The sequence below is a fragment of the Panonychus citri genome, unplaced genomic scaffold (assembly GCF_014898815.1).
Source record: "Panonychus citri isolate SS breed McGregor unplaced genomic scaffold, ASM1489881v1 Contig00111, whole genome shotgun sequence".
Taxonomy (NCBI): Eukaryota; Metazoa; Arthropoda; class Arachnida; order Trombidiformes; family Tetranychidae; genus Panonychus; species Panonychus citri.
The window spans coordinates 423341-435817 of record NW_026515516.1 but is presented as its reverse complement, the minus strand read 5'-3'; the positions used below and the strand labels follow the sequence as shown (position 1 = coordinate 435817).

Below are 12477 nucleotides of genomic sequence, written 5' to 3'. Positions count from 1 at the left end.
ATCGATCGAATTGAGAAAAAGTTTCAAAAAGTTTTCCTTCTCTCTTAGACTTTCCTTTACTTATCTGTGATTGTGAATGAAAAATAATGACCACAAAATTGTGGCTTAACTTTAATCAGCATCTTGGACATTTAGATAATTGTGATTGACCACCAAACGACTGGTCAATCATCATTAACAATGAATTGGTTTTAATTACGCCTCTAACATAAGGCACATACAATTAATGTATAATCAATGGCAATTAATTGTTTTCCATCATTAGGAAAATTGGTTTCTTATTGATTGTCACTGATCTAAGTTTATAATCAATTGATTAATTTACATGATATTCTTAGCGATTGCAATTAGTTTGCTTTTATCTACTGATTAACTCAAAATTTTTCAGTCAAAATATCAATACAACTAAGCTAAATAATTAAAGGGTAATTTATCAATATAACCGTACCAAACCAAACATACACAATGATTTCAATATTTTACAATCTAATGGAATGGAATTGAAAAACTTTCACTTTATCGCGATTCTTATTTTCATTAGGAGGACAAAACAATCAATTGATTGCTTGCAATTTATTTGTCCATTGTAATTGAGATCAGCAATTAATCACCGTTGTGTTGTAAGTCAATTGGATGGTGGATAAAGACATTGATGAAAATGATACTTCCAATGAATAGGAAAAGTTTCAAGATGAGAGAGAGTTAGAGCGAGAGATAAACAACTAACTAGTCAATTGAATAGATTTCTCTCTTTCTCTCTTTTTGGGTGGAAAGATGGAGATAAGGTGGTGATAGTGAAAGACGTGGTCAAGGCGAGGAAGAGAAAGGAATGAAGATGTAAAGAAAGAAACAAAAAAAACGAAGAGAAAAGGATGAATACCCTCAAAGGAATAGCCTTTAACCTAATGGATGACCAACTATTGACGTTTCTACCTCCCTCCCACCTCTTCATTCAACTCTATTCCACTTGTACATACTTTTTCATCCTCATCTTCGCGAAAAGAAATTGTAATAACAACATCTTTAACCAAATAACTTCAACTGTAGAGATGTCACTTTGTCCAATTGATTTGTATTATAATGAATTCAATATAAACGATACAAAGTAAATGTACAAACAACAACACACCAGAAAAATACACAGACTACTCATTGGAAAGACATGATTGTCATGCTTATAATACATTATACTGAAGTGAGATTCAAAGAAAAGATAAAATATTGATCTGAATATACCATGAGGATGGAGAGATAAATCAAGTAACAAGATAAAAAACACAAAAAATCTCCAGGTAAATGCTAAGCAATCCGAGGAAATAAATGAAATCTGCAAAAATTAAAATTCGGGTAAGCAGAAAATAAGAGACCGAAAATAGAGCAAAGATTATCATGAAGACTATAAATTCTCAGTCAAAATTTTAGCTGATTTCCTGTTTCCAAGTTGTGTTCATATTCATTGAACTAAAGAAATCAGATTCAAATTTTTCTTTCTCTTTCATGGCGACAAAAAATTTCCACCTTAAACTTATTTGGAAAAAGGTAAAAGTCAATCTTATTGTTGTTACCATTTACTTTCCCATGAAATGAAATCCATTCAATCTCATGAGGTTTAATGACCATGTGAATAGTCATATGAATAGTTATGAATAAGAAGGGGAAAAAAGTCATTTTTCTTCATGAAAGTTTTTTCCTTCTATTCCCTGACTGAAAAAAATGAACTTTTCTTGATATACTTTCATCACCCAGATTGCATTTATATTCAATTGTGTACATTTAATCTTCACCCATCATCAGAAATTCAGAACTTTTTTCTCCGTCATTGTTATCATGTTGATTATTGTTACAGTGAGATGACCTTTCATCATCTTCCACATGGTATTTCATTTCAATTCTGTAAAATGAATCATGATGGAAAAAAATTTTTCCTTATAATTCTCTCAAACTTTGAATACTATTCAAGATTCAGATTCCATGTAAAACCTTAGATAGAATATAAAGTTTACCCACTTTCTAACCCTGAATTTTACCAAGTTATTTTATACCTTATATCTTCCCTTTCCGAACTCATGAACATCATCATTGAGCTTAATCTTTTAAACACAGATGATATTCAATCATCATGTACATCGTTTGATGCAAAACCATATTAGAACTTAAGTTTTTTTTCTGTTGAGTTCGCTATATTTTGCAAATGGATCAGATTTCATCTCGATCATCATGAAGATATTTTATGTTATCATATTTAGAATTTGTTAAAAATGAACATGAAACTTTTGAAATCTTTTTTTATAGTTTTACCATTTTCTCTTCTAAAATGATAACCATATCTAAACAATAATCTACAGACAGTTTTACCACAATCATTATATCATGGAGATAATATTACTGATTATAAACTGTTTCGAATGAAAAAAATGGAACTCAATTGGTATTTGATTAGCTAATGAACCACAAAACTAATAACATATAGACTACCTGAAAAATAGTCGATATAAGTTTAATATGCTCTAACTTTTGATTCCTACGATGAATCTGAGTTAATGATGAATAATATTATTTCGTTAGCATATAAACTTTAATTACGGCAGGACTATTTTTCTCAAACAATGAGAAGTCTTCGATATAATGGTTTCTGGACGATGGAAACGATATTGGGAGGTGAATACTTGACCTTAACTGCAACTTAATAATATGATTATTATACAGTGTTGTTCAGTTATTTTCACTCATTTTTTGGCATAGTGGATGCTCAAATTATATCAGAGCTCTCTGCAAGTTTTACTGAAAATTACATTTGCCCATTTAGCTGATTATTATCAAATGTACCAATAAACATAATTGATTAGGTCACTTTTCATGTATCCAAAAGATTAAATCTAAAATCTTAATATCATCCACCAGTAATTGTCTCATTATAATCAGTTGTTAATCTAAATTTAGTTAAGAGTAAATACTTTGATAACATTGTAATATAATCAAGGTAACAAAGCAAAAATCTTCATTCTCCCTTGAGCATTTTCACCAATTACTTTTTTACGTTGTTTTTTTTACATTACTTTCAATAATATTTACTTTTCCTAACCCTATCATCTTAATCCTCTAGATTGTCATCATAGTCTTAATCATCAATCATCATGGTTAAATCTTCAGGCTTACAGTCAAACAATTGTAATAATAATAAAAGGATAAAATATTAAAACGATGATAAGAAGGGAAAAAAAGTAATCACTGATAATCTATTGATTGTTTATATCAACAATTATCATCCACATCTTGAGAGATTACAGATTAAAGATTTAATCTTGAGGAAAAAAAAATCACCCAGATAAAATTCATGACAATGGTGATGATTATGATTGTATTATCATTTGATACACAATCAAAATCAAATAATAATAATCTAACAACAATAACAATAATCATAATCACTCCCAGTAGAGTTAATTTCCAATAGTAAACAATATAAGTGAATCAATCAATTTGAGATTGGATTTTTTTCCTTTCATGTTTTAACCCATCATGTTATCATCATCATCATAACCATCATCATAAAGGTATTTAACTGTAAGTAAAAGATCAGATCATTAATTGTAACACTAATGATGATCAACAATCAACAAAATAAAACAACAACAACAACAACTACAATCTTTTGGACTTTATCATTTGATTGATTATCGTTGATCCATCACTTGCCATTTTACCTTTATATACATGTAAGTGATTGAGAAAAATTTCCTTCTTTACCATTATTATATTTCCAGTGCTCAGAACTTTTCAGAACTTGGCTCTCTTTCCCCCTTTTCCCCTTTCTCAGATTCTAATATCTTTCATGCTCTTTACTACTGAATCCATCATAAGAGGTGAGACTATCGGGTAAGCTACTTATCCCATTCAACTTATCTCAGGATATTAATCAGCGATATAATTATTAATACTAATATCATGTTATAATGAATGAACCTATTTTGGTATTGGAATTGAAAGTATCATGAGAAAATAATTAAACCTGATTGTAGCAATAAATAAAAATAAATGAGGACCAAGGGACTAATTATAACTGAACAAACTGAATTAAGTGATTACAATTAAATGATGTTTATTTGAATTTAAAAGATTAGTAATTGATTAATTAGATACATTTGAAGTTCACTAAAGGAAACAGAAAGTGTTGATGAGTAACAATTTAAATATATTGTGACAATTTAACTGTTTAGTAATTTTCCTGTTGATTGTATTTAGATGTAGTCTTAAATAATCATCTACTAATGTCAAATAGCCAATGATAGATTGACAAAGGGAGCTAGTATAATCTAATGTAGATCCTTACAACCCCTTTGTTGACGAATTCGGCTGATCAAGATAATCTTCAAATCGTTGAATTATCAGGTCAAAAGCAAGGGAAGATTAACGTTGTCGAAGTTTTTGATATGAACTTATTTATGTCAATATCATATGGCGGACTGAGAATTCTATCTCCTGTCACAAACGAATCTTCATCATATGAGGTGATGGTTTCATTGATTCACTGCTTTCTCAATTCAATGTTAATTTCCTATTAGATCCATTATTCTTTTAATTAATCACAACATTTGATGATTAACTGATAGATATAATCAGAATAGTATCCACTTGTTCTGGTGGTGCGAGGCTTCTTCAAAAGCTCTTTCAAATTTTCATGATCAGTCAATTTTAGAACATGGTGAAGCTGCATCAACTACTGAGTGAGCACATCTGAATAACTTTATTGAATAAGGCGAAAGTTGCATATCTTAGTCGAGTTTCTCCTGCTTTAGCTCTACAATTATAATAAGCATATCACGAACTCGAGGTTTAATTAATTCCAATCGGTCTCTGTAAAGCCCATTGCGATGAAGTTTTTCTCCACCAGCGTACAACGATCATATTGGAGAAAATTTGCAATGCCTTCTGTCTATTGATAAAATTATTTGCTCTTTTGATTTCATCCCATGAGTCCATGAAAAGGTGTATTGTATTCGATAATGGAGTTCAGAATATCGGACCTTTCATTCATTCGAACATTTGTACCATCAACAATACCAATCCACAAACCAGATCTTTCCATGGTGAGTTAGGACTTGAGCTTTTCAATATCGAATCCTGAACTCAATACCTTGAACACAGAGCGATAACCTGCAGTAATATTTTTCTTGATATTATCTTGGGTGATGAAGTTTTGTAGATTTGAAATTTTGCCAAAAACGATCCGTTGTCTTGATCTTGATCTTGCTTTTCTTTCGTTTCAAATCACGATTTCTTTTCTTCTTATTCTTTTCGAAGAGCTTGTTCAGGGTAATTTTACCTTCCTTAGCCACGAAGATGATCTTCGATCGACTTCGGCTTCAGAATCTTTTGACGTGGCTGAGTTTAGATGAGAAGGAATTGTGAAATGTCATTTCTTTTCTCTTGAATGTTCAATTGGAACAACTTTTGATTTAACTGTGTTCCATGTTGAAATTTCCTCTTCTTCCTCGATCAAGTTCTGGTACAATTTCTTGGTTTGAATCTGGTCTCATTTTGTATTTGGCCGACTTGAAGATTATCTTCATTATCGACATCTAGTTGATGATAAATGACACATCTTCTTCTTCAGTTATTGAACTTGATGTTGAAATGGTTGAATTAGTTGGTGGTTGTTTACTAGTAGAGGTCAGGTCGGGTTTTACAGATTTTCCTCATATAAATGACCCAAACAAACGAATTCGACACCAGTTTTAATTTAGTTATTCTGCTTTTTGAACCCGAAAACTGCCAGAGCTTTAATTCTTTCATCCTTTCGCAAAGCTCAGATTGTCTTCGCGTAGAAGGAGATATCATCGAAAGTACCCCAGGCATGTTGTGTATCTTAGATCTCCAAGTAGCATTTATACATTCTTGAAAATAAGCTGGAGAATCAGCTAATCCCATGGTAATCTTTTTGAATCTGTAACCATCTTCGGTGACGAATGAAGTTTATCTCGTTCTTCAAAGGTAATTTATTTGGTAACCTTGAGCTAAATCCAAAGGATGTAAATATTTATTGCCTTTTAGTTTATTGATAGCATCATCGATGTTTGGCATCGGATAAACTCTTTATTGATCAGTTTATTTAACTCGACATAACTTATCACCATTCATATTGACCATTTGGTTTGGTACGATAAAGGCTGGTGCTCTCCTCCGAACTTAGATTTTTCCACTAACCGTTTCTATTAATTCATCTAATTATCTTTCTGATTTCGTGTTTCATTTTATCACTCATTCGGAAAGGTTTAGTTTAGGCACTGTTCTATCTCCAAGATCGATTTTTATGTTGCAAACTGATGCTGGTACACATCCAAGATCGTAAGATGATTTCGAGAATGAGTCCTTATTTCGTATCAAGGTTTCATAGAGTGTCCTTTTATCATCATCATCTAGTGATGGATTGATTGACGTGCGAAGAATATCTTCGACGCTGTCAACCTTTGCTGGAAAGTCTTCGTTTTTCACCGAAAATTCTTCCACTGTGTTGATGATTAATTTTGATTCTTCGGGTTCTGGGTAATATTCTTTTATTCTTTGGATGAAGTTGATTTTGTGTTTGTTGAGACTGTCAATTTCTGCAAGTTTTGTTAATTTTGAAGGATCGAATTCGTCCCCATACCACGATATTAGTAGTCTTTCAATGTCACTTTGATTTGGTAGCTCCATTGAGATTTTATAAGGTCTGTCAACTGTCACTTGTTTTAGTTCATACGGTTGATCTGGGCCTTTAGCAATTATTATGCATTGAGTAAATTTTAACACATTTTCACCTAAGATAATGTCATTTGATAGCTCCTTTATCACGTAGGCGGCGATGATTCTCACCGTCCGGCCATGAGTGATTTTCAATGGAACAGTAAATTGACACTTAACTTTGTTAGCATCGATTGCCAGAAATTTGACATCGGTTGGATAAGCGATTAATCCTAATTTGATTACCACTTCTTCCTTTATTAGGTAGTACATGCACCCGTATCAAGAAGACTTTTATTTTTGATTCGCTCCAATGATGTTGATATTAGTTACTGGATATCTTTGGTCGTCAGCACTATTTATATCATATATGATTGATTGACAATCTGATATGGTTGAGTCTCTTATCAACTTGACTGATTTGGTCATCACTTGCTCTTGCGATTGGTTTAGAATCTGTTTGTTGATCTGATGAAGTTGCTCTTCTTTAAGATATCTGCAGTCAACTGTATTGTGTGTATTTTCTTACACCTTGAACACCATTTCTTTTCATTTCACCTTGTTGATAACCTTTGTTTTCACCTTTGCTAGATTTTACACCTTCTTTAGTGTTTTCTATCACCTGGCGATTTTATAAGCATTTCGCTTTGAAACCATTAGCTGGTGGGTTTCAACAATTTTTCTTTCGATGTTCATTAAATCAGTCAAATCAGTTCCACTCTCACTCGGCAGCAATTGTATTGGGAAGAGACATTAGAATTATCATTATATAGGGATCAAAGGATATCAGGACAAATTACTTTAGCAGCTTAATCTTCTTGAGATGTGTAATTGGGTCCTCTCCAGAGATTAACTTTGTATTCTGAGAGTATAAAATGCGTCAGCAATTTCTGTTGCTTATAGTTGACCTTATCATCATTTCTTTTAGATCATCATATTCAATAAACTGGTTTTGACTTATGATGTCTTCGCACTTTTACGTGCTTCACCTTGAAGTGACCTCTCATATATCCAACCACTCTTTCTTTGATTCATCGATAATTCTTAAATCGTATTCGAGTGTTTCGATAAAGGAAGTAAGGTTTGATTATTATCGGGCCAATATCTCGAAGATATTCTTCGGATAACCTCCCTTGAATTGGTGTTAGGTAAGGTGCCCTTGGTGGATAATTAGTGTTGCTTTGATACTTTTGATTAAAATCACTCAATGTTTCACCTTTACGAAGTATTCACCAGCTATTAGCAGCTTGAAAACTGTTTATACCCATGCTTTTAAGCGCTTCTTCTGACTGTACTTTTAAATCTTCTGTACATGTCATTCCTGCGTTCATTAAAGCTTTTATGGTTTCATCACTTACTCCTATGCTTCTTAAAGCTACTGCTTCCAGGCCATAGTGAAGTGTATTCTAAAACAGAGAATCTTCTTGAGATTGGTTGTTTTACCATCCCATAGGTTTTGAACATTATGATGAAATTACCGCTGAGAGAAGTCTCTCATGTGTAATGTATCTGCATTTAATTCCACTTTTGCCATATCGATTAATTGTTTGCGTTGAATAGTTTTATAAAGCGTCATGATGAGTGTATAAGAAATTGATGATGGTGTTTCAATGATAGTTTCTTGTTTCACGTAAACACTTTTAAGTCTTTTGATGAGATTTTTGAATTTATAATTTTGAAGGTTATTCACTTAACACACACTGTAGCTTATAGTTGCATCCACTGTCACTTTGTAATCAAGGTTGAAAAAAATCTTCGACCAAACAATCTTGTATTCAGGCTTATTTTAAGAAGACACAATTGTTTTCCTTCACAACAGAAGAAAATCTTCTTGTTTAATTTCAAGATGCTTTGAAATTAGAGAAAAAAAAACTTAGGTGATCAGACTAAATTATATAAACACATTAAATCACTACGTTAAAGTTAATGAGAGCTTAACAATTCAGAAACAGTCGGTAATCTCCACCAAATTATGTTAGGGACGGACATAATTAAACCGATTAGCAATAAATAAAAAATAAATGAGGACCAGGGACCGTTACAACTGAACAAACTGAATTAAGTGATTACGATTAAGATGATGTTTATTTGAATATAAAAGATTAGTAATTGATTAATTAGATACTGAGTGAAGTTCACTAAAGGAAACGGAAAGTGTTGATGAGTAACAATTTAAATATATTGTGACTTAAAGAGACACTGGTTAGTAATTACAAAGGATTGTATTTAAGATGTAGTCCAATACTCATCTATGTGTCAATCAGCCAATGATAGATTAATACAAAATGAGCTAGTATGAACCTAATGTAGATCCCTTTACAGTATCATGAGAAAATTGATTCCAAACTCTGATTGTTTCAAGAATCAATGTTAGTTTTACCTTGCGATTGTAGAAAGTTTTATTAATATAATGATAACTTCTAAATCCTTTAACTGCTATGGTCATGTAACTGTCAAACTAATTGCTACTTAATTGTTGATGATTAAATTACATTTGTTTACAATTTAAAAGGTTTTTTGTTTGTTTGAGTGGTTAGTTTTTTTATCCTCCTAATAAATTGTGACAATTTAACTGTTTGAGTTTTCCTGTTGATTGTTGATGTTGATTAGATTAAACAATTTTCTACTAATACCAACAATTTAATGAGCTTGGTGATTATTAAACTTTTCAACTGTCAATTTCGGCAACAATCTACTAGAACTGTAATTAATTTGATTGTTAATCTAATCAGCAATCATCAAATACATGAAATCGGAACTAAATTTAATAACCAGAAAAATATTAACGTTGACAAAGATTGTGATCAACAAGAAATGAAATCAAAAACCAATTAATATTTACAGATTTAGATTGACAATCAACTAATGATAAGTTACTCATATTAGACTTTTGATTAGTTGAGCTCATGTTGCTTACAGAGTTGGTTTTGTTGTTGTTGATTGTTGAGAGTGAGAAATTAATCAAGAGCCAAGGGTGGGAGGTTTAGATGATTATGATGATGATGATGATGATTAGGAAGAGGAGAGGGAAGGTGGTAAAGTTTTTTTTTCTTCCAAGGAAAATGTTATTTAATACACAGAATTGAGTGTTAATGTTGCTGAGACAAGCAAATGTAAGCTAAATGGTTGGATGATTTAGCTTAGTTTACTATTTCATGATAATCATCATTATCATCATGGTGGTGGATGGGAGTGGATGATGGAAGGTGGGAGAGGAAAAAAAAATGATACAATATTTTTCTTTGTATTAATATTAATAATATTGGCTGAGAGTTTTTCTCATTCTCGAGTACTAATTGTTATTGTTAATGTGAGAAGAATCGAGTTTCAAATGAGATTCTTACCATGGGGATTTTTAGTTAGAGGAGAATTTTTTTTCTTCATCATGAAATATAAGTGATTATCCTGAATTTCTACTTCTATTATGTTTATCTAAATATTGGAGAAATATTTTCGACAGAATTTTTTCTTCCCTTTGTTCGTTCTCTCATTCAATTTAATCTCTTGTCTGATTATCTTTTCTCTCTTTAACTCTCTCGATCACCTTGTATTGGATTCTCATTCTTTGTACTCTTGTTTACATGGTATTTATTATAATACATATACTTCAGAATTTTTCTGACTCTATTGCAGAATTTATTCTGGTTATTTTATTCCAGTTGGTCGCTGTTGGAACTGATTGTTATTGTTCAATATCTATTCAAAAATAAAACTTTTTTTTTCTCTGATTAAAGTTCCCAAGTCAAGTGGATAGAATCATGTTAACAGGGAAAATCATTACAATTGAACAAAAGATTAGACTGACCGTTACTCTTGAGTTTATCTCTTTTACAATTACTGAAATAAATTGGAACCGGAAAAGGGAAACAATAGTCATTTGTTTCCCAATGATTTAGCGTTAAAAGATTATAACTTTAAGAATAAATTTTTGTTTCGAATAGTTTTTTCCCTCAAATTTTATTTCGAATATGAAATGCCCACAGAATCTATTTGATTGTCTTGTGATCAAATTTCCTGAATATGAAAAATGAATTTCGATAGAGAATATCATTTTCTTTCAATTCAGATAAATAGATGAAAGATGATTCAAAATAATTGAATTTCAATAGACCATTTGAAATGAACGCTCATGAAGGGATATAAAATTACCATGTTCTAGGCTAGTTTGAGATTTGATTCAAAAAATTGGACAAAATAGCAAAAAGAATTGGAAAAAAATGATAATTACCTTTGGCCATTGGTGATAACATGAGGATATTGATACAAGCCGCTCCTTGACCATGTCCAAGAACGGTAACATTACCAGAGTCTCCTCCGAACTCAGCGATATTTTCTTGGACCCAATGAAGAGCCGCTACTTGATCCATGAGTCCAAAATTACCCCGAGAAGAGCCATCAAGTGCTGGGAAAAAGCCTTTAAAATAATGAGAAAACAAACAAAGAAAACAAAGTTTTCTGAATTAAACTCTCAAAGAAAATTATTGAATTGAAAGTAAAATGATTATGATGATAATCTAATGTTGATTCTCATCTAAATTCATATATTAGATATCAAAAAGAAAAGAGAAAATTTCCTTTCCAAAGTAAAACTTATTATTCTTGATCTTTAATTCAGTGAAAAGAATTTTTTTACCATGATAAACATGATATCCACCCTCAAGAATTATGATAATCATGATATAATTTTGATAAACAGTTGGGATTGCAATTTGAATTACAACTTGTTCCTGTTGTTTACTCGATATGTAATATAAACATGGAAAAAAAGAAGAAAATTTCATAGAATAAAAAAAGAGATGGATGAAGATAATGATGAAATAGAAACGAAGAAAAAAATTCTTTATCTTTTTTTTTCTCTCTCTGATTCTTTTCCACTTTAAACCTTATTTAAAATTTTCTTCTCTCGGGGATCCGCTTTTCTAGTTCTCTCTGACTCTCCCTTCCTCTGTTTTTCTCACTCCACTTGAGAATGATGATAAAGAAGGATGAGGAATGAATATGATGATATTTCTTCATAAGGATAACCATGACAACCGATTCTCTCGGTATTCATTTAGCTTATTCAGTAGCTTACCTTTCTCATGGTAGTGTATTAGGCTCAAAGAGTATAATATAAATATCATGAAGGATGATGATAAAGTAAACAAAAAAGACTTCTATGAAATAGAATCCAGTGTGATAGAGAGAGCAAAAGATAAAAAGAACAAAAAAAAAGTTCTTAAACTAAGAAAATATTGTTCTCTCCACCCACTGAACAGGAATGATAATGTATTCTCAATGTATTCATATTCAGGGTGAATGAAAACAAAGTTCATTGTTATTATTAGCTATGAACACACCGAATTTCATAATATCCCCATGTTAACATGGTCGAGATGGGTTAGAACTGTTTAGAGTCAGGAAAATTAAGCAAAGTGAAAATTTGCCTTGGTGTTTCCATAAACAGTTAGATCTTTTTGTTTATCCTCTCCAACTCCTACACCTCCCAACCCTCTCTCTCTCTCTCTCTCTCTCTCCCTAACCATGTATTCATATAATACCAGAATTATTTTATCGATATTATTGTTTCACTCTTTCAAATCATTAGTAATCTAAAATTCACAAAGAAATTATTTCTTCCCATTACAACTATTACTTTCTATTTGAATATAGTAATGACTTTGTAACAGTAGCATTTAATTTACCATGAGGATAATAAATATCTTCATATGTACATCTGAACAAATTACATGAAGAGTTGAACTTTTCCTGTGTTTA

The 12477-nt window shown here is 31.4% G+C and overlaps 1 protein-coding gene across 1 annotated transcript in view; it reads right to left on the bottom strand.

The window, feature by feature from the left end:
• LOC128389845 (neuroligin-1-like) overlaps nucleotides 1-12477 on the bottom strand; it is a 68819-nt gene that overhangs the window by 22572 nt on the left and 33770 nt on the right. The window contains 1 exon segment of the mRNA XM_053349486.1: nucleotides 10949-11134. Within this exon segment, the coding sequence (XP_053205461.1) occupies nucleotides 10949-11134 (186 nt within the window).